This window comes from Littorina saxatilis, linkage group LG1 (assembly GCF_037325665.1).
Source record: "Littorina saxatilis isolate snail1 linkage group LG1, US_GU_Lsax_2.0, whole genome shotgun sequence".
Taxonomy (NCBI): Eukaryota; Metazoa; Mollusca; class Gastropoda; order Littorinimorpha; family Littorinidae; genus Littorina; species Littorina saxatilis.
In genome coordinates, this window is record NC_090245.1 from 90,563,697 (window position 1) to 90,587,538 (window position 23,842).

Genomic DNA, 23,842 nt, shown 5'->3' on the forward strand with positions numbered 1-23,842 from the left:
AGGAACATGATAGAGTGTTTACCTGTTTGACAAATGTCTTCAGCGAGATACAAACATGATATTCAACTTCATGTTTGTAACTTTACTTGTTGCATGTCAAATGCACATGCCAGTTTATGACAAAGCATAAGTGACAAGAAAATGTGTTGTCTTGGGCCATGGGTAATGACGGCAACCATGTAGATTGTTGTGGGAGCTCAACATGTCCCCAAACTCTTTATGAACAGAATTTATCTCGTAGTCTTACTACTGCCAGTACTGTCAAGGTTCCTGGTGATCTGACTGAGTTATGAGATGACAACTAATATGTCTACTGCCATGTGCAAATGCATCCTTGTGGTTTTAAACTTGTACAGAGTAAGTGTGCAGATTCTTATCAAGTATCTTGCCACATAGAGATTGAGTTATCTAATTAGTTAGCATAAGTGGAGTTCAGCAGTGATCCAAAGTCACGAGAAAAAAATTGAGCACCAGATATGTTCAGAGCAAAAATTTACAAGTATTATGAATTTCAATTAGCATTCAGTTTTATTTTGTTCTGTTGCTGGCTGATGCAGTTCTCAGTTTATTTGCTTGTTGTTTTTTGTCTGGCGATGATTTCTCGTTTGCAGGTACACACTCCTCGCTCAGTATTATTGAAGCTAGTTCATGTACAATCAACTGTAGAGTTTCTTACAAATCATGATTACTGTAATGATGGTATGAAGGACAATTGTGATACTATGTACATACATGTGTACAGGGTATGTCCAGTTGGATCCAGTGCATTAAAAAAAACACCTGTTAAATCAAATGATAGTTTTCACGATGGAATTCTTTTTACAGTGCACAGAATCAATTTGTAGCAAGCAGTTGATAATTTGTTACAATGTTAGTGTTAGCTGGACTTACACCAGCACATGCACAAGTGATTTATGCTACATAATGGGACTGAAACAGTGAAAAAATAAAGTACTTCATCTTACTCTGTGTGTGTGTGTGTGTGTGTGTGTGTGTGTGTGTGTGTGTGTGTGTGTGTGTGTATGGCCTGTCAGTTTAAATCAATACGCAGTTTAGGTATAATACGCAGTTATCAACATTAACACACCTCATCATGCAAACAACGCATCTCTCTCTCCTCTCTCACACACACACAGTGTATGCAGTGATTGAGATAGAATGTATTTTGCATGAAATGTGACCTGCCATTTTCACAACTGAAGTATGCTATGCTCTCTCTTGTCACCAAATTAGCTGAGAAGCATATAACCCTGATTTTGCCTACAATGACTTCAAGGAAAGCAGACCCTGATATCAATATCAAAGATTTATATATAACTAACATTCACAGAAATATGACATAAACAAAATCTTACAGATTAACACATGGCATATGCGCTAATGAGAACTTCTCTGGTAGCTGCAGGCTCTATTACTAATCCCTTTCCTCCCTACAATTAGACTTCTCTTACTATGGTAAGCTCGTCATCATTTTATAATTACTGTACATCAGTCACTATTTGCTATTGGTGACAGAGAAGTGAAATTATGTACAAAGCAAGGAAGCTGAAATTGTGCACCCACAGCACTGAGGAAGGTTAAACCATTCAAAACTGAATTGAAGATTTCTTCTTCTTCTTCTTCGTCGTTCGCGAATTGAAGATAATAATGGATGCAATCTCCTTGGTTCACTCTGATCAAAATTGTCAAGACAACCGCGCAATGGGAAGTAACTGGCGTGTAATTTGGGCATCAAAAGTGAGCCACGTCTTGTTTTAAACACTGCATCACTCCCTCTGTGCATACAGCCCATTTTCATTTTCTTTAGATCAACAGACAAAGTTTATTTACACAGCTCCATGTACAAATTACATCTCTGAATGTAATATATGTGTGACAATCATTGTTGCCGTGTCTTATTTATGACGTATGTTCACCACCAATCAGCCTGACAAGCGTATCAAGGCTTCCCAAATGTTGTTTCCAGCAGCTGCACCCAGTCTTCCAGTCTGCCGCCAGTGTGTGGCTGCAACACGCATAACAGTGGACAAAATATTGGAATGAGACTAATTCTGGTTTCCCTTATGCATATAAAATGTTCACATAAGGATATAAAAAATAAAATAAAATAAAAGGTCTGATGAGTAGTTGAGGTAAATACCTGGGTTTTTTTCTGTTCTCTTTTCCATCCAAGGGAGTGTCAGGCGTTAATAAAAACATAATTTCTAAGGTCTGTGTCGAGATTAATCATGTGGAATAAAAAGGAAGTCTGTGATTGAAGATTGTGAAATCTGCCAATATGATTATACCATTTGAACATTTTCAAAAATGTAATGTCATGATGCGAAAATAAAGAGATTACCTTAAAGTTGCCATGGAAATTATTTCAACTACAGAACCAGCCATGTAGAGATTCACCAGATGAAACAAAAATGGGACAAGTATTGTGCAAAAAGCACTCTAGCCTCTTGCAAGCAAACACTGCAAATGATCAAAGTACATGTACTGACCTTGAGATCTTGTGGTAAAATGTCGTCTGCAGCGCCCATGATGCCGGTGAGAGTGACCTGCCCCTGATGAGGATAGCCATCAGGGATCTCCAGAGAACAAACAATGCCTCCACCCTTTCCAACGATCACCCTTAGGATGTTCTCCTGTTGTATCCAGTCTATGGCAAACCTGCAGAATCAGATCGCCATGTCTCAGAAAAATTGCAAGAAAATAAAATAAAAACTCTACAGGATGATCAAATCCTAAATGAATCCTTATACTTAAGAATATTACTCAACTATGTTATTTTCTTTTCAGAATGAGATTGCTTTGTCTCAGAAAAATTGCAAGAAAATTAAAGAAAAACTCTTCAGGATGATCAAATCCTAAATTAATCTTTATACTTAAGTATTACTCAACTATGTTATTTTCTTTTCAGATGCAAATGGTTCTGGGACAGATATTTAGATTACACAGCCAATCAATGTGTCTACTCAATCAGTATAACAGATGAAACAAAAACATCAGGTTCCGTTAGTTTTCCAAACATGCAAAATCACACCATTATTTACGCTTGTCATGACTGATAGAGAAACAATTCTCTTTAATACTCGTGCGTTTCTGGACAAACTTAATTGGTTGTCCGCACTGTGTACACCGAATGATGAAAGGGCGCTCCTGACTTTTTCTTTTCCTTTAAAAAACCCACCAGAAAGTGCAAATAGGAAACATAGGAGATACAGACCTGGGAACCCCTGTTTTTCATTTGGAGTACCTCAAACCATGGTATTCTCAAACAAACTTGGTGCATTTTCAGATAAATGAGCGTACTTCACACAAAATTGGAACATCCATGATTCGATCACACACGCGTCCTTCGCACCGTTAATTACGTTAACCAATACATTTAAAACAAATGCTTCTTCCAATTTTTACCAACAAAAACTGTATTTATGTGTCAAAACACTGGATCGACTCGGGATGCACTTGTGAAGAACAGTAGTCTAGGAATTTTTCTCTTCGTATTTTTTTTCACTGATCGTATTCTAGACAATCAGGCGTACAAAATACAGCGAAATCATATGGGTTCCCAATTCTGAGACACGTATTAATATCATCATCCAATCACACACACTTGGCAATGAAAGGCACTAACTTGCTTCGCAGGTGATTAATCTCTGACAGCAGAGGCATGTGGGAGAACCATCGCAGTTTGATGGAACTGATTAATTGTGGCAGGGAGTCACAAGAATCTTCTTTGAACTCTTTCCATAGGTCATCCACATCAAAACTGTCCATGTTGCTCTTGAAAAAAAAAGGTTTAAAATAAGTAAAAATAGTTCCAATCTTAATTTTCATAAATGCAGAGGTCTAAACCTCACACAGAAAAAATGAAGAAAAGCTAAAGATGAAAAACCAAATAAACAAATAATGAAAAAAGTTAAGTAAAATGATTCAATCCCTTTAGCCTTGGTCTGAAGTTATCAAACATGCTGTGCACATAAAAGGGGAACAGAATACTAGAGGTTTAAAAAGAAAAAAACAACCCACAAAGACACTGCAACTAAAAAGGAAACTGTTGAGAGGAGTTACTAAGAACACCAAATTGCACCTGATATTGATAATTTATTTCAAATGCAAAGACAATCTTCATTTTTAAAGCACATGTACATTTTCACACGAAAACCTCTGAACATGTAAAACCTGGTGTAAACAGCCATTACAGTGGAACCTCCTTTTAAAATAATAAAAACACCAGTTCTAAGACCTCCCCCCTTTTACGGCCCTAGTTTTCCAGACTTTCTGTTTGTAACGTCTGCAAATTTACCTCCATCTTAAGACTCCCTTCCTTTTAAAATCTCATTCTTCTTCTTCTACGTTCCCGGGAAAATCTCATTAAATTACATATCTTACCCAACTCACATAGCAATTAACCCTAGTTCAGTGCTGGTAACGCTGTACGCGTCCCCTTGGTAATAAGGGAGACAACTCTAAAAAAGAGTGACCAATACCCATACTGGTATCAAGGCCAGACCAATACTGAGTCTGTCTTCCGTATGCGTGCGCATATGCCACCATTTGTAGTCATTCCTACCTCAGCATTCAGACGTGGTGGTTGCTTTTTGGTACGCTCCCGCTGTTTTGCAGCCTTTGTCACCGAGTCTTGAACTTGGTTTCATTCCTCTTGGTATTCTCTACTTCGTCTTATACTCCGCAGCCTGTTGGGGTGAGATCTCTCCTTATTTTTCGGGTTTTTTAATAATAATAATAATAATACACTACTCACAAAAAGTTAAGGATCACTATGAGAAAACAGGTGGTCAATAAAATCAGTTCGCTACTGTTATTTATTTCTTAGTTAAACCAAATTGTTATGAATTCTTGTTCAGCTGTAAGTGGGCGATGTTGTGTTAGTGGGAAAATTGCACGGGATTCTGTACTACTGAGTTTGGTAGCAAATGAAAAAGCGGAAACTTGCAAAAAAGGACCTTGTTTTGGACCGTTCAGCCCGAACACATTGCACAAGCCACATGGAAAAACCATTATGCACGTGCAAGCACTGCTGTTTATGTGTGAGATGCTGTCACTTGCTTGGCTTTTTGAGAAGACATACCACCAGTATTAGGCATTATCTGACAATGCCTCCCCGACGAAAATTGAACGAGTTTGAGAGGGGACGAGCTGTTGCATGGTTCCAAGATGGTGTCCCCAAGCGAGAAGTGGCCAGGCGACTTCACGTGTCCATCTCGGTCATTGTCAGACTGGTTCAACGTTTCCCAGCCACTGGGAGGGTCCAGGAAAGACGCAGACCTGGGCGACCAAAGAAGACAACTCCACGTGAAGATCGTCTCATTGAACGACTAGCCTTGCAAACAAGAACAGCCTCTTCCAGCATTATTCGAAGGCAGCTGAGGGTGGCTACTAACACCAACATCAGCCAGCAGACCATACGGAATCGCCTTCATGGGTTTAGCCTCCGTTCTCGTCGCCCAGCTGTACGGCCACGCTTAACTCCAGCCCATAGGGCAGCACGCCGCGCCTTCTGCAGACGTCACGTGAGGTGGACACGTCAGCAAGGTCCCAGGTCCTGTTCAGTGATGAATCACGCTTCACCCTGAACCACAACGACGACCGACTGAGGGTCTGGAGGCGCCAAGGGGAACGCTACATTGACGCCACTGTCCAAGAAAAGGTGGCCTTTGGTGAAGGTTCTGTAATGGTCTGGGTGGCCTTCAGCCTTCACCACAGAACACCCTTGTTTCATGTACAGGGTAACCTGACTGGCCTCCGATACCGGGATGAGATCCTTCGACCGCTGGCTGTGCCTACACTGCAGCAGATGGGACCGCAGGCTGTCTACCAGGATGACAACGCTCGCCCCACAGGGCAAGGGTGGTCAACGACTTCCTGCAGCAGTCTGGAGTCAACAGAATGGAGTGGCCAGCATGCAGTCCCGATCTCAACCCGATTGAGAACCTCTGGGATGAGTTGGATCGCAAAGTGAGGAGCAACCACCCCCCTCCCAGGGATGTTCAGCACCTCAACCAGGAGCTACAGGCTGAGTGGCAGGCGCTTCCACAGAGGATCTTCACGACCCTGGTCAACTCTATGAGGACTCGGTGCGTCGAGTGCCAGAACAGCCAGGGTGGTTACACGCATTACTGAACTTTTGGGAGCATCTGAATGTCATGTCTTGTGATTTCAACGACTTTGTGAAATTAAATTTCGATACGTACACACTTTGATAAAATGTACAGATCACACGATTGCTCGAAATTGAAGGAAATGTTGTATCGTTATTGCTAAAGCATTGAATTAAACGTTTGCCAAATACCAACGCATTGGCTTTCTTATTTGGAAAGTTATGAATTTGTGTGCAAGTGATCCTTAACTTTTTGTGAGTAGTTTACGAATATTTTGGCTTCATTTTGTTTTGAATTTTTTTTTTGTGAGTTCATTTTGTCATGGCCGATAGCGGCAGAAAGAGGCATCCTCCCAGGCAGGTACCTGCTGAGGCTTCCCCTAAGAAAACGCCTAGGAAACCGAAGCATTCCGGCCAGGCTCTAGTTTCTGTTTTAGAGCCATCTTCTAAAAAATGTATTGATGTTTTGGTTGATTTGCCGGTGACCTCTGTTGTGCCTGTTATGTCCTCTGACAAGTCTGTTAAAGACGGCAAGGTTGGGAAAGAGACTAGCGCTTCTTCTGATTCAGGTTTGGTTGCTGCGGACGTGGCTTCCTTGCTACTTTCACTGAGCTCTCAAGTTAGCTCTTTAGCGGCTGAAATTTCTTCAACAAGGGCTGAGCTACGGGCTCTTCCTTCCGGTGTGACGGACGTTGCTTCGCTGGCCAGCGTGTGCGCCCTTCCCCTTCTGCCACGATCACCCACGCCGATGTACACGCGACGCAGGATGCTGGGGACGTGCTTTTCCCCTCTTTGAGCGGACCATCTTCCGGTGTGCCCGGTCATTCTAAAGGTATGGCAGCTCCATTACTAACCGGGTTTTCCGGCGAAAGTGGAGCGCGGACTCAGGAGAAAGTAACCCTCCTCGTACTGCCTCGGGGCGGCGAAAGTTCTGATCTCTGGGCTGGCCCCTGGCCTTCTGCTCAGGCGGTCGGTCAGTGCGGGGTAGGGACCCTGAGACGCGAACGGAAGACTTGTTCCTCCCTGCCTTATCTGAAGATATTTGGCCGGCAGTGCAGCTTCCGCTCTGGGGGCAGGAAGAAGTCAGTAAGGGTGGCTTACGTCCGGTTGGTTTACCACGTTCGCCTTCCCTTCCGGTTGACTCCCCGTTGGACTATGGCAGTCAATGCGGGGGTCAACTTCTGGATTGCAATGAAGTACATGAAGGTTATGCTGACGATGGTGCTTCCGCTATGGAGGAAGGCACTGATTTCCGGTTGCCACAGAAGCTGTCTTCTTCTTCTTCTTCTTGGCGTTCGCAGAGGTTACACGATCAGTCCAGCACTGGTGATCCGTTTGTATGGCCATGTTGGGTTTGATGCGTGCATGCCTGGTTTTCTCCTGTAGATGGGTGTCGGCACAGAAGGTCTGCCCGCTGTCCTCAGCCAACATGCTCCGTCTTCATGGCAGCTCAAATTTTTTATCGAGGTTCTCTCCTCTAGATCCGCCGTGTTTCGCCTAGGGGCTTGCGCTGCCTAGTTGATAGGGTCACCTCGTAGAGGATGTGGTCATAGACCACACACGGTCGGTCTTGGGATAGGGAAACGTTATGCTAGTCCGGAGGGATTACGCCACAATGGCCACCTCGCGAAGACCCAGGGTCCTAGACTAGGGAGGTCCAAGGGGGAGCACCGGGAGGGCTACCCCTCTACCCGCACCTCCAACACAATCCCTTCCCCTGGTAGCTTCATCCCCAAGGAGGAAACAGAGCTACCTGCAACACCCCGCACTGGTGATAAATGTTGTCCTTTTCTCCAACTCCTGTCGACTGCCGTATAGTTTGGTCTGCAAGGGAGTTGGTGACGGCCACACTTCTTTTCGTTCCTCATCTAGTAAGGGACATCGCTGTAAGATGTGTTCCGCTGTTTGGTCTTCTTGACCGCAGGCACAGGTTGGTGATGGCACCAGCTTGAACTTTCGGTTCATGTGAGCATTGAGCCTGTTGTGGCCAGTACGCAGCCTGATGAGATTGACTTGCTGCTCTCTGGACATTGTGTGGTAGTCATCTCTGTTTGTCCTTGGCCTCATCAATGCCTTGATGATTGTCTTCTGCTCACTAAAGCTGACAGTGTTTTCAGGTTGATCTTCCACGGCTCCTTCTTTCGCCAGCTCATCTGCCCTTTCATTTCCTGGTAACCCACAGTGTGCTGGTATCCACTGGAGGACAACTCTTCTGGTTTGTCTGACCATCTGTAATGCTTTGGCCAGCTGCGGGAGTTTGTCGTTCTCTAGGGCCTGAAAGGGCGTCCGAGAGGAAGACAACTTGGTAGCAAGGGTCTGCGGAGTCCTGAACCAAGGAGGCGGCCTGCATGAGAGCTTCTGCTTCTGCTTTATAGTTTGTGCAGTGTTTGCCAGTAGCAACGCTGGATGTAGCTGTATGTCCCCCAGGGAACTGGATCAGAATGCCAGCACCTCCATTGAGCACGGCGTTAGTTGCTGATCCATCAGTGTATACATGGATCCACGCCTCTTTTGGGTACTGTTCGTCGATCAGGCCTGTCGAGCTGTGTCATTCTGATCTTCTCCTGAGGTAACATGTGGAACACTGGTGCAGATCTGGATGCCTGGTTTCTCTGTTGCCTTGGGGGTTTCCTCTTCTTCTTGAGTCAGAGGTAGAGTGTTCTGTGGGAGGACTTCCCTGTACTGTCGAGAAAGTCTCTTGCTCTCGTGTACAAAACTGCTCCGTTTGAGCCGGTTCTTGGTGAGGTTGTTCAGTCTGTGCTTCATGGGGTGGTCGGGTAGGCACTTGAGCTTCTCGGCCTGTACCATAGTCTTGGCTTCTCTTCTCTGACAGAGGGGTTGGATGGTGGTAAGCTTCTATATTTCCTTGATGGGCGTGGATTTCATTGCACCAGTGATGAGTCGGAGGGCCTGGTTTTGCACACGGTCGAGGGTCTGCAGGTTTGACATGAGAGATCCTGAGTATGGTATCTCCAGAAGTTTTTTTCATTTTTTTTATAAATGTCTTTGATGACGTCATATCCGGCTTTTCGTGAAAGTTGAGGCAGCACTGTCACGCTCTCATTTTTCAACCAAATTGGTTGAAATTTTGGTCAAGTAATCTTCGACGAAGCCCGGACTTTGGTATTGCATTTCAGCTTGGAGGCTTAAAATTTAATTAATGAGTTTGCTCATTAAAGTTGTCATTAAAATCGATTTTTCGCAAACAGATTTAAAATTGATTGCATCGTATTCTTCATCACATTCTGAATCTAAAAATATATATATATATATGTCATGTTTACTCTTAAAATGTGATCACAATTAACGAAAATAGATTAATTAGTCTTACGATTCAAATTTAAGAAATCAATCCAAAAATGATTTCATTTTATTCGTTATCATTTCCTGATTCCAAAAACATATAGATATGATAGGTTGTATTCAAAAGAAGCTCAGAAAGTTAACAAGAATACAGAAAAGCGCGCTTTCCTGCTTAGCACAATACGCCACCGCGCTAATCTGGCGTGTCAATATCACCACGTTTTGCACGTGGAAGGTGAGCGATTTCAGTCCTTCAAGCGGGGATTGACGAAGCTGTACTGTCTTGGTGAAAAAATACAGTGCGTTGTTTCATTCCGTGTGTTCGATAGCTTGACTAAATGTAGTAATTTCGCCTTACGCGACTTGTTGGTTTTGCGGTTTCTTGCTTCTGATGAGTTTGAGCCTCTCGATGCAGCCAGTTTGGCTAATGTGACGCTTAAGACTCTGTTTCTGGTTTTACTTGCTACCTCTAGGCGAGGTAGTGAAGTTCATGCGTTATCGGGACTTTCGAGGGATATTTCATTAGAAAAGGATGGCTCTATTTCTCTTAAATTTAGACCTGACTTTCTTGCTAAGAACCAGAAGCCTGGTCAAACATCCCCTCTTATTTGCATCCCCCCCTTGAGCAATGTGCTTGCTCCTGGAGACCCTGACTTATATAACTGCCCTGTTAGAGCTCTCAGCAGCTACCTGTCTAGGACTTTGCCTATTCGCTCTGAAAGTCAGAAACTGCTTTTTATCTCCCTCAACACGGTTCGGGGGAAGGACATTTCGAGAGTCACTTTGGCCAAGTGGGTTTCCACAACGATTAGGCAGGCCTACATCTGGTGGCAAGGCCAGTCAGGCGATAATTGGGCAGTCTTGCCTCTTACTGCGGCCAGAGCCCATGAGGCGAGAGCCTGGGCCTCGTCGTAAGCAGTTCTCCGTTCTGGGCGCCTCTCAGAGGTCCTTGAGTCGGTTTACTGGCGCTCTGAAGATGTGTTCATCAACTTCTATCTGAGAGATGTTGCTGGAATGCGACAGGATGGCAGTTCTGCGTTGCCAGCTTTGGTAGCGGCAGGACAGGTCCTTCATTCTTGATATGGTGAGTGCCCTCCACCTATAGTAGCAATCTGCTATATGTGAGTTGGGTAAGATATGTAATTTAATCAAAAATTTTAGTAATAAATTTTCATTTGATTAATATACTTACCCAACTCACATTGTTTATTCCCTCCCGCCTCCCCGCTTTTGGGGGTATATATTTTTAAAAAAGAAGTGAGTTGGGCTTCGGTTAGAATGACTACAAATGGTGGCATATGCGCACACATACGGAAGACAGACTCAGTATTGGTCTGGCCTTGATACCAGTATGGGTATTGGTCACTCTTTTTTAGAGTTGTCTCCCTTGTTACCAAGGGGACGCGTACAGCGTTACCAGCACTGAACTAGGGTTAATTGCTATATATATGTGAGTTGGGTAAGTATATTAAGGTGTTAAAAGGGGGGTGCCACTGTACCTTGATATTAGATAAACGAGGGTAACCCAGGTTGTTCTCCTGGAAGGTCAAAGTGACTTTGAGGACAAGGTCGTCGGGAGTTCCATTGCCGCCAGTCAGAGTCTGCACTTCAGGTCTGGGAGGAAATTCAACCATCATTGTGTTCTTGTTGACGGGTTTGCAGGTGATTCCACTCTGTGATTCTATGTCTGTGATACTTTTCTGCAGTCTGTGAAAGAGAAATATTTTGGAGGCATGAGCTAAAATAGAAAAAGAAAAAAAAGTGCACATATACTCGTGGTTACCATACTCGTATGGGTGCATCTGGAAGTAGGGTAAGAGTATCTAATTCCGACCGATTGAGATCATTGTTTTATTCTCAAGGCTCTAAATCGTAAAGTTTAGCAAATATGTCTTGTCTGGTAAGACCGGCGTTTTCCGTACGCAATTCTTGTTTTAAATAGGTGCCCGTGTCGTTACTTTCCGTTATTAAAGAACCGTTTGTCGGTAAACATTGGAGGTAGGTGTGGGAACCTAAATCCGACCGGGGGGTATCTAAATCCGACCGAAATCTACTCACAACTAAATGACAGTAAACGTAATGTTTCTCTCCGGCTTGTTTTGATCGTGTAGTTAATAATAATAATAATGCAAACTTTTATAGCGCTATTCTAGAAAAATGTCTACTCTTAGCGCTTTACAATACATACATCGACCAAGCATACTATACACGCACAGGCAAAGAAACCGACCAAACATAACCAACAAACTATACATGCACAGGCAAAGAAAACGACCAAACATACAATACACGCACAGGCAAAGATAACGACCAAACATAAGCAAACATACTATGACCAAACATAACCAACATACTATACGCGCGCAGGCAAAGAGAACAATCAGCACATGTAATAATTACTGACAACTAATAATGCAGGCATACAGTGACAGTCCAATACACAGCCTAAGCACAAGAACCACAGTAGGCTTCTATATAAAAACGTGTCAACAGTACTATTTACACACACACAAACAGTTGGAGTAATGATCGTCCAGGATTAGGTGTTTGTGAATATCAAATCTCTTCTGTCCTTTTTCTGTCATCCCAACAAATATTGCTTGTTCCTAGATCGATCTATACAATGAATCAAGGTCATGTGATAAAGGCTAAATACGATTCTGTCAATTTTCTCTTACACCCAGCTAACACTAACACACACGCAAACGCACACACTACACACACAAACACACAACTTCGTGACCTTCGTTGAGCGAAACACTCTATTATTATTAGGCTTACTGAGGCTTACATGCTCGCAAACACTGACAAGCACCCATCCACGCACTTGCGATGTTGGTGTCGATTCATCTGTTTAGCAAGACAAGAGCGCGCGCACCTGTCATGAAGTGGATGGAGTGGTTGCGGCTTTTACTTTATCAAAACAAGGTTCACTGGACATTATAAATACACAATCTGATACCTTCCCGTGTTCATACGATTTTTCAAAAGTCATAAAATGATAAATGTAAACAATCAATGATTTTAATGGGATTTTGTACAGCGTTTTGCATTCTCTGCGAGGTGGTTGGATTTAGATACCCACTCAAAAACTGGGTATCTAAATCTGACCGATAAGATTTTGTCCCTTTCGAGTAAAAAGTACCAGAAGACTTAGTCCGAACTATCAAAATACACTTCCAAAAGCACTTGGTAACATCCATTTCAATCAAACAGAACTCTGTTCATCAAGTTTTATGACCTTTTTGTAAGAAACGTATGACGTACTTTTTCGCTACAAAGTTGCAGTTTCGCTCTGCGGGGGATCTGGCGAAGCAGACGACACAAGGCAAATTTTCGCGCCGCAGAGCCGATGACGCAAATCAACTCTCGTGACAAAACGATTGGTCCGTAAAGTCGCGTCATCAACCTGTTCATGACTGGCCCAAGTATGAATGCACGGCTGTTCCGATGGCCCCTTTTTTGCTGCTTTAGCTGTCCAGGCAGACCGCGCAAAGTATAGCACCGAGCCCTTACATTTCATTTCATTTTTCATTTTCATTACTTTATTGTCCCATCGCTGGGAAATTCGGGTCGCTTCCTCCCAGTGGAAAGCTAGCAGCAACGGAGTCGCGCTACCCAGGTGCCTGCGTGTTTAGGTGTATTCAGCCACCTGCACTTATGGCAGAATGACCAAGGTCTTTTACGTGTCATTGTGATGACACGGGGGTGGGACATGGCTTCCGTCTCTGGGTCTGCACATAAAGTTGACCCGTGTCCGTCCCGGCCCGAATTAGAACCTGCGACCTTCCGATCACAAGTCCAGTGCTCTACCAACTGAGCTACCGGGCTGCAGGCTGTAACCTAACACCTCAGCCCAGCCCTATCTGAGAACTTTCCCTCTTATTTCCTTCTTGCGTGCGAGTGTCCGGGGAAGTGCTGTGTGTGTTTTTTCACAATTTGGTGTGTTTAAATCATCTTCGCTCTGGACTGCAAGATGTGTTTGTGTTCATGCTCTGGAATTTTGTCTCTGAATGGTTGTTCTTTGAAGTAAAAGAGAAATGGGGCACGCTCTCCATTGTGTTTTATTTCTTGGAGGATGTGATTAGGTGTTGCTTCTCTCCTTCTGGTGTTTTTACTCATAATATGACTTGGACATATCAACGATGTGTGGTGTTAAAAAATGTTACCCTGCGTCAACAATCAAGTTTGAATTACCTTCAAACTTTGGATTTCATTGAGTGAATGGTACTTCTATCCAACAGAAGGGAAATGGGGCACGCTCTGCCTTGTGTTTTATTTCTATGAGGATGTAATCAGGTGTTGTTTCTCTTTTTGATACTAGTACTTATAGTACGATGTGGACATATCTGCGATGCAGGGCCGGATCTGGGGGGGGGGGGGGGTTCCTGGGGTTACGGAACCCCCCCCCCCCCCCTGGCCATCCAATGTACCTCTCAGAGAAAAAAAAATGTGGACTTTGGACCCCTGCCTTCAGTTGGAACCCCCCCCCCCCCCCTCAAACGAACTTGGTCCGGCCCTGCGATGTATGTTGTTATAAAATGTTACCCGGCGGCCAAACCCCACTTGCACTTGCAGTTACCTTCAAACTTTGGATTTTATTGTGTGAATGAAAGTTCTATCACACAGAAGTGAAATTGTGTGTTTTATTTCCTGGACGTTTAAACTGCTTGTACCTATTGGCTTGTGTGTCGCTTCCCACATTTTTCGTAGCTGGAGTACTGTGAGTATGGCTTCACAGGCGCACATAGAAAGCCTTCACTTTGAGAGACTCCAAGCTCTCTGCAGAATATGTGGAGAAAGATCGAAGAGAAAGTACGACTCTAACCCAGCAAAATAGTGCATAAAGTATGAGTCGGATCTAGCAAGGTTTTACGGCCTAAACATCGCAGAAATCATCAGAGAACTGACACTAGTATTCGTTGGAGCAGACAATCGAGACCCTCTAATGGTTGTGTGCCAGTGTTTAATACACAGATTCTATCAATTGGATTACCTAACCAGGATGGAGTAGCCTTTGACTTCCCGTGCGCGTAGTTACAGAATAACGGAACTCAGCTTTCGGTGAGTCAGTGTTTCATACCAGATGTGTGTGTTTGTCTATATTCATGTGACAGATACCGTGACCTCATTCTTCAATCCTCTCTCTCTCTCTTCTTTCTCATTCAAACGCACGCACGCAAGAACGTACGCACGCACGCGCGCCCGCACACACACACGCACCGCTGACAAACCACGCACACACACTGACTGTCGGCAAGCATCTCTTTTTGTTTGTTTCACCCTTGTTTATTGTGTTTTCAGTATTTGTGTTTATTTTATGCTTGACTTGTCTGTTTTATTTTAATGTTTGCTATCCACATCGTGTGATAAATGTTTCTCCTCTCCGAGTCAGTGTAGTTTCTGCATGCCGTTTTGGTAATCCTTATTTTTTTAACTGGTGTATTGTGCGCGATTTGCGGATTTTTTTGTATTCCATTCATATGCTGTTGAAGTGTTGTGGGCGTTATTGTCTGTATATGTTATGTTGTGTCTATGTACGCCTACAAGAATTTGCATTCGCGCTCTGCCAGTAGTCGTACAAGTCCAAACTTTATTGGGTGTGCCTGTGGTCTGCTGGCAGGCGAGCACAGATAATGAACATTCCTCCAATAAGCCGCCGCTGCGAGCTAGAGTAAAGCGCTTCTTTGGTCTCTGGCAACGTTGAACTGCGCTGATATGCCTCGCAGCACAACGCAAACGGCGATGCGCAGACAAAGTCTTCGGTAGTGCCGGCTAACAGTCTGCAAGCAGTGATATCGCGCCGCTGGCTATTTTTACCACTCCCCATCGCGGGCCTTAAAAACAAGCCAGGAACAGCTGTGAATGGCATTCCTTCTGTTGTGGTGACGTGCGCACATCGTCTTTGATGTGACTGGGAAAATCGGTCGGATTTAGGTACCCCAAAAATCGGTCGGAATTAGATACCTTTACCCTATACATGAATTTTTTCACTTTTGCATACTTATTGATCACTTCTACAGTTTACTTAAAAGCCATAAGCAGCCCCTGTAGTCAGCTCAAATGCAACACAGATTACATTGTCATAATTTTATCGAGTTTTCATTCATAACCAGCTGGGTAACAATATTTTTTTTTCATATGTGACAAATCAAGGTAGTGAATGGGTTTGAGCTTCAGGTGAAACAAGGATTGTCAAAGTAAAAGCCAATCAGGCTGTTTGTTTGCTGTGTGGAACCATCACGGCTTTGAATTTGTGTCTCTGAGGACAAGGATTGTAAACATTCACTCTTAAAGACCAAATTAATAAGGTGACTCATGATCAATTTGCCACTTATTGCTGTAATCGCAAAATACTTAAAAGAAAAGGCACATGCCAAAAACTTACTGAACTCGCAAATATGATAGCAGATTTGTGCATTTTTAGACTGAAAAAAAAAAGCAAACAGGTTATATTTGACGTCACACACAAGTAATACCTCGAACTTCTGACGCGCTTTGGGCCCGTGGCCACTCACCTTGACAAACACTGAGCATCCATGCACTCTGCATCTTCATCCAAGGTCAATGAAAGCTGCTGAAGATCATTCTCCATTTGGGAAAGGTTAAGGTGCATTTGCGATGTTTTGTGACCAATTTGCAGAAGTTGCTTGCGGCATTCTTTGATCTGGGCACAGTATCTTTGATATTCAGCCTGTTTAGAACAAAATACACTATCTTGTCAAAAAAGTGAGATGTTAAGTGTGAAAAGAATCAAATCACTGTGCATTATCGCAAGCAGCAAGTACACAGGTGTAAATCTGGATTCATTCTGAATAGAAAAAAGTATTTGTTCTCCCAAATCTTAGAAGCTGACTTATGAATAAGGTTACAGACTGTACTGCAAATGTTAGCAGCTGATCCACAAATAAGGCTGCTACAAAATAATTTATCTAATTTTTTTTTTCTCAAAGAAAATTCACTGGTTTCAGAATTTGAAAGGATGAATGAGTTTATATTCAAAAAATGATAACACCCAAAATCCTACCTTCAAATTAAAGTAAGAGGGAAAAGTCAAAAGGAAATAAATGAAGCAATAAATTACATCACAAGCAAACAGAAAGACAATTTCAAAGCAACAAGAAAACATAGCAACCTCCATAGCTCTGAAGAGAGCTTCATCATCACCATCCTCAGAATCCAGCAACCTCTCGTGTAAAATCTTAAGTTCTTGTGTCTGAAACAGAACATGATACATACAGGTGTTGTTTATGTCAAATTGAAGTGCACATAAACAAGTCGCGTAAGGCGAAAATACAATATTTAGTCAAGTAGCTGTCGAACTCACAGTTCTATGAAACTGAACGCAATGCCATTTTTCAGCAAGACCGTATACTCGTAGCATCGTCAGTCCACCGCTCATGGCAAAGGCAGTGAAATTGACAAGAAGAGCGGGGTAGTAGTTGCGCTAAGAAGGATAGCACGCTTTTCTGTACCTCTCTTTGTTTTAACTTTCTGAGCGTGTTTTTAATCGAAACATATCATATCTATATGTTTTTGGAATCAGGAACCGACAAGGAATAAGATGAAAGTGTTTTTAAATTGATTTGGACAATTTAATTTTGATAATAATTTTTATATATTTAATTTTCAGAGCTTGTTTTTAATATAACATATTTATATGTTTTTGGAATCAGCAAATGATGGAGAATAAGATAAACGTAAATTTGGATCGTTTTATAAATTTTTTATTTTTTTTTTACAATTTTCAGATTTTTAATGACCAAAGTCATTAATTAATTTTTAAGCCACCAAGCTGAAATGCAATACCGAAGTCCGGGCTTCGTCGAAGATTACTTGACCAAAATTTCAACCAATTTGGTTGAAAAATGAGGGCGTGACAGTGCCGCCTCAACTTTCACGAAAAGCCGGATATGACGTCATCAAAGACATTTATCAAAAAAATGAAAAAAACGTTCGGGAATATCATACCCAGGAACTCTCATGTCAAATTTCATAAAGATCGGTCCAGTAGTTTGGTCTGAATCGCTCTACACGCACGCACGCACACACGCACGCACACACATACACCACGACCCTCGTTTCGATTCCCCCTCGATGTTAAAATATTTAGTCAAAACTTGACTAAATATAAAAAGGGCAAACCCAACAAATTAACTTCATTATATTGTGAAGCTTGAAATTTAAACAGTTAAAGTAAGAGTGAACTTGTTGACTTTTTCAAAATCAGTTACAGTAATAACAGATATTAATAGTCGCGTTGGCCTCATACTGAATAACATTTCCATACTTGGAAAAATACAATCAAAAAGCACAAAAGATGCAGCCAATCTTTTAATCTGTATACATCTACATCTTATGAGAAAAGATGGTTGCAGCATTTTGCAGTCCGAGTGTGAGAGTATGAATAAAAATTTAGCAAGCTCCCCTCCCAAGCTTACCATACTATCCAGCATCTGCTGTTTTTCATTCAGAGCATTCACATTTTGCTCATACAAAGCCAGCCCTGCAAAAGAAAGCATTGGCAATTGTCAGTATATCTTGATTTTTGTTTTTGTGTACTTCTTTGTGATAATATTGCTTGCTGTGTTTACATTCAAAGCAAGTGACTTCTAACTTGCCATATAATGTGAGAAGAGTCTTGTTCTTGCAGTATATGGCACATGTGTAAAAATCGAAGGTGAGTAAAGATCTCTTTTGTTTTTTAATATGGTACATGTACTTTCTACGATTCTGGTCTCATTTGGGGATACCTATTCTCCTACATTATGAATTTTAAAATGTTATTCACTTATCTTTTAGAAGCCTTTACTGAAAGTGAAAGGTCCAAATCCACATAAAATTCTAAAATTCAAATAAAAAAACACACATTCAATTTCAAGACACTATTTTGCATTTTTTCTTGGAAAGACTTGATTATCAACAACTTTTTAGTCATCTATCGAACAATAATCTGCCCAGCTCTCCCCACCCCCCCCCCCCCTCCCCCAACTCCAGCAAAGCATCAGAACTATTCTTATGAAGGATCACCTTGTTCAACCACATTGTTGAGCTGCATCATCTGGGTTTTTTTGTCTTCTGCAGCATGTTTGGCTTCACTCAAGTTTTTTTTGGCTGTCTGAAGCTCCTCCTCTGGGTAGAGAAAAATGACTTTTTCATGCATAACATATTATCACAATGTGTTCTCTTCGACAGAGAAATAGTACATGTTTGATCAATATTAAAGAACTGAATCTTCCGTATCTTTCACTTGAAAAAAATTGAAACAAAATGCAAGTCTGGACACCATAAGCGGGTTGGTATGGAATTATGTTACAATGCAGAAGAATTAACAGCTTGAGGTGTCTTTTGCCCGGAACCAATGTCCTCAGAAGAGTGTTGCCACTGTCTCTGTTAGAATGTTAGTAATTGTTACACAACAGCAACATGTTTCATAGCAAAAACAAACTAATACTGTAACAGTACACACATTTTTAGCAAGTTATTGCTGGTTTCTTTTACTGACTTCAGAAGGCCATGACAGGATTACAGTAAGAAGAGCAGAGAATCAAAGTTTGCAAGTTACCAGACTGAGTCTTCAGAGATGCCCATTCCTCTTGAGGCTTTGCCACATTTTTCATGAAGGTGTTCATTGCCACTGTTTTGTGGAACTTTTCCTTCAAGTCAGGTTTTGTCTGAAAGGTTAAATCATCCAAAGCTGTAACCACAAGTATGAAACTGTGAAAAACGGTTATAAAACTGTCTGCTTAAGTGCTTTATATATATAATATTTCAATCTTTTCTTCTTTCAAAATCACAATGGTTGCAAGTTTTTCATAACGGTGAGACAAGAAAGGTATGTTATAGGACGTTTCATTGCGACAAAACAATACGTTACGGTCACTGATGTTTGACTCAGCGGTCTTTTAAGTGGACATACAGACGAACACTTATAATACAGAAAATGAACTTATCTGACAAATTGTCCAAAGCTCGTTCGGAAGACACAAGGGAGACCACTATTCTATATACTAGGTCTCGCTTGTGTCTTCCGAACAAACAGTTTAAATTAGCCCATTTGTTGCTGTGACAACTTCCAGAACGTCACACTCTCGTTACTGAGTTAGAACTTAGATAATACAGTTATACTGTCTCAATTTGCTGTATCCCAATAATACTAGGAGGCTGCTTAGTGCTTAGAACACATTTAAGAGCTGTGGTTACTACACATAGGCAGACCTAACTAACATTCAATCTTACACACACACAAACACTTGACTGAACAGTAGATGAGCATCTATAAACTAAAGGCATACTTTACTGAGTTCCTGCAGCTGGTCTGTGATTTCATCAGGACCCACATTTGTTTTGCAGGCTTCAAACTGTTTCAAATTCATCTCTGACAGGAGTCTGTAAATCAAAATTGAAAGCAAGATATCACATATCACTATTAAGCAAGATATTACATATAACACTATCAGATTGTTACTACATGTATCAGTTTAATCTGTGTCCTTTGTATCAAATGTTTAGGTCTAATTTGGTCATTTCTGCCTGTAACTGTAAGTGTAATGGGCGTAACTGCACTTTTTCTTGTGCATAATGAGCAACTCTCGTCTTACTGATCTGTAACCAGCATGTTTTACCTTTTTATAACACAACAGCTGGTACTGTTAGTGATACAGAGATAATTCGGGAAACAATTTTTGAAGAGCAATTTGAACCATCATTTGTGTTTCGCTCACTAGGAGTAGGATTAGGACAAGTCACGCTCCTAGACCAGTCTATACCAATTTACAAGTACATCCTGTAACACTAACACAAGGTCGATTCAGCATTATGTGAAGATTGCAGTGATGCCAATTGTGGAGACGCCATTTAGGACCAGTAGTAGAACTAGACGTAGAAGTGAACGTGAGTTGTTCTTTGCTACTGGTGACAAGTGGGGGTCAGCTCACACGGACGCATTTTTCAATTAGGGGAGAAACTGGTCACAAAGCACCCAGTACATGCCAGAGAGATAGGAGAATCGGCACAATCAAAGAAAAAACCAAAATCATTCTTTCAATAGATATGGAAATATTAAGATTTACTGTGAAAATGCTAGCAAAAATGGCGTCCAAAAACGGGAACGCACACTTGGTGCGTCTTTGAAGACTTACCTCCCGTTCTGTGTTGTTGATAATAGTCGTGTTTGTGCTGTTTTTGTTGAAATAGTATCTAATAAAACTGATGCAGTTCTTGAAATGTTGCAAATTATTTTTGTCTTTGTGAAATGCGAGAGTGTTCTGAGACGTAATCTGCATACGGCTGATGTCCCACATAGGGTACCCCACTTGCGTATCACTCCAAATGAGCTTCATAGTACAAAAGCAGATACACTACCAAAACACTGCATAACAGATCTACAAGACTAAGCCAGAATCATTGAAATTTACTTCCTGTATAAAATATTGCAATCAAATTTGCTCACGCCGTCCCACATGCAACGCAGGTTACCTTCGCCTTCGATTCAAAGTAACTCCACGCTAACTGAATTACCATCGAAACGCAGATAACGAACTGATTCGGAGATTACACGCCACACATTTATGATAGTTTACACACAAATTTCAACTGTGTTGTTTCGCGATAAACAGCCATAAACAAACAAATGTGGCGCCGTCACGTCGCTTCGGAAGGAGAAACGCAGGTTTCCAAGAGATTTTTTCCGATACCTGTCGGATTAAAATCATCCGTTTTCAACGAATGAAGGCTCTTTGGCAGATCTGGTGAGTTGGAAACTGTCTATGAATGTTTCATTTAATGTCAAATGCGTACATTCTTGTCGATATTGTTACCTTTGGGCTCATAAATGAAGTCAATGGTCGTGTTTTCCTAAAGTGACTTTTGTCAGCATTGAACTTTCTGAATTCTGTGCTTTGATCATTGACTGAGAAGAATCTTCCGATGACACTAGTTCATTTCACTACGCGACTGCAGATCTGCAAGGAAACTTATGGCAGGGGAAATAAGCTTAACTGAAGACGAATAAGCGGAGTAACTGTTCTTCAACGGATTGCTCTCACTGATCTAAATATTTAGATCTTGTCGTCTGCTAGTCTGCTAGAAAGTAGTCTTCGGTCGTGTGAAAGTCACATCTATTTCAATGTGTGTGTGCATCGATCCGTGTAGTGAAATGTTGATCTTTGATGATTTGGCAACATAACTTCGCTAAATGTGCTTCGAGTGTATCTCCCCGTTAACCGCATTTGAAAACGTCTTACCATATGTTTCGACAGCCCAGACGGGGAGGATCCTCGATAGCTCACAGGGTATATATATATATATATTGATGTTTTCCGCCAGTTTTTTAAGAATCCTTTCAAATTTGCTATTCTAAAAGTATCCTAAGACATGACTCGAGTGGCAAAGAACATTCTCTGCAATTCCCGTCTCAGTCCGTGCAGCCGTTTCGGGTCCTATCGTCATCATACAAACATACACACAGACACACAAGAACCAGCTTTAAAAGTTAGATTATATATGTAAGAACCATGTGAACCAGTGATTTTTTCTATGTACATCAGATACTACAGTATTTCTGCTTTATGAAAAGCTAGCCTATATTTCAAAAACAAAACTAGAGATTTGAATTTTGACCACTTTTCCCCCTTTCTGTCACCAGTACTGAAGAACAACTCACAAATTAGACGCAAATCAATCAAATTAACAAAGTTAGGGTTTTGGAGTATAATATGCTATAGCTAGGAGCTTCAGATTTTGGGCACACAAAGAAGCAGATCACTTGCCTAGCTTGTGACTGTTCACGAGCAAGAAGTCAATTTGCGAATTTCTTTAGAAGTTTTCAACTCTACAGTTGTTCTCTTCAAGGTAAAACATAGAGAGCTCTCTCAGTCGCCAATAAATTGAATAATTTCATTTATTTTATCGGTTTTACAAACACTGAACAGTTTGTGAGAATGTTTAGAATAGAAATTTTCACAAAGACTTCCTTTCTGGGTTTTTTTCAGTTGGCGGTGGGAGGAATTCTCGGAGCCACATCCAGCCATTGAGCTGACAAAACAGCCGAACGCGTCACACAGTGATGAGAAATATAGCGTCATAAAAAGATTACGTAATGCATCATGACGTCATGCCTCCCTGTAGTCTTTTTCTCTCGCGCGGTGTGTGTGTGTGTGTGTTCATTTTGTGCACATGTGTTAGTGTTACTGTTTGTGTGTGTGTGTGTGTGTTTGTGTGTGCGTGCATGAGTCTGTACTCGTGTGTGTGTGTGTGTGTGTGTGTGTGTAAGAAAGACAGAGAGAGAGATAGAGAGAGAGAGAGAGGGAGTGAGGGAGAGAGAGTGTGTGTGTGTGTGTGTGAATGTGTGTGTGCATTTTCACTGTGATCAAATAAAAGAGAAAGGCCAGTCACCACGCACATCCTCGGCTCGCATGCAATGTATTTATATAGCAAAGGGAATGCCTGTAATTCACACATAGCAATCACTTGGTCTTAAACGTGCACAAGACAAAAACTTTCATACTGGGGGAGCGAGCCAGTCTGAAGAGTACTCGGGTCCAGCGCGAGCGTTTTTTATTTATATTTTGACTGAAGAAAGGATATTAAATTTATCAGGATACCGCCCCGACTGGACAATTACGTGATCGAACTGCCTACAGTTTTTAGTCATAATATATAGCACCTCGGGTTTCCTTTTGCCCGTGAGGGTCAATTAGTTATCCCACCGACCTGAATTATGGAGAGGATCGAGCCTGGGTTGTACTACAGCCTCACACATAATTTCATTGAAATCGGTTCTCAAACATCGGATATCTATTTGCGGACAGACACACCTGTAGACACACAGACACACACTCACACACACACACACACACACACACACACACACACACACACACAGACAGACAGACAGACACAGTGAAACCTATAATACCGTCTTTTAAGGGGCGGTATAATAACTTGAAAATCAAGCGTCTATAGTAAACCCTTGGACTAGTGAACACTCGGACTAGTGAACCCTCGGACCAGTGGGACGTTCCCCTTCAATTTTGCTGCCTGGACTGCAGGACATTTTCAGTAAAATACACGCAAGTACAGTATGTAGGATAAACAGAATACTACATGGCTTGCTGTGTCGTACCAGATTTACACTCGTTGCTTTTTCAAATAGTGAACAGCTCGCAGTTCAATATTTAAAAAAACAACTCGTGTAAATCTGACGTCGTGACGACACAGCAAGCCCTGTACTCATGTAGTATAATAGTGTCCCTACCTTTTCGCTTCTTTAGCCAGTTCAACGTTGTTTTCAGCTTCCATCTCTTGTCCTTCTGGTTTCTTCTGAATTGAAAAATGGACTACTGGGATAATAAATGACAACAAGGTAAATTATTATTGCTATTTGTCAGTCAAACGCTCATTACTTCGTAATGCGCGCCGAGATGG

The 23,842-nt window shown here is 41.9% G+C and overlaps 1 protein-coding gene across 1 annotated transcript; it reads right to left on the reverse strand.

Annotated features, from left to right (window-relative positions):
* Positions 1 to 1,140: 1,140 nt before the first annotated feature.
* Positions 1,141 to 23,842, reverse strand: LOC138945400 (tropomyosin Lep s 1.0101-like). The gene is made up of 11 exons (XM_070316836.1): positions 23,673 to 23,842; positions 19,711 to 19,804; positions 18,981 to 19,089; positions 18,446 to 18,547; positions 17,857 to 17,921; positions 16,551 to 16,631; positions 15,934 to 16,109; positions 10,915 to 11,122; positions 3,626 to 3,774; positions 2,490 to 2,658; positions 1,141 to 2,005 (listed from the first exon to the last, which is right to left on the reverse strand). The coding sequence occupies exons 1-11, from the start codon at positions 23,714 to 23,716 to the stop codon at positions 1,940 to 1,942; spliced, it is 1,263 nt and encodes a 420-aa protein (XP_070172937.1). The 5' UTR covers positions 23,717 to 23,842; the 3' UTR covers positions 1,141 to 1,939.

Excerpts from the sequence above, each read along its gene's own strand:
- LOC138945400 (XM_070316836.1), bottom strand. The coding sequence starts at position 23,716 with ATGGAAGCTGAAAACAACGTTGAACTGGCTAAAGAAGCGAAAAG. Across the intron at positions 2,659-3,625 it reads ATTAATCACCTGCGAAGCAA|GTTTGCCATAGACTGGATAC; the intron begins GTTAGTGCCTTT and ends CTGATTCTGCAG. Across the intron at positions 2,006-2,489 it reads TTTTACCACAAGATCTCAAG|CCACACACTGGCGGCAGACT; the intron begins GTCAGTACATGT and ends TGCGTGTTGCAG.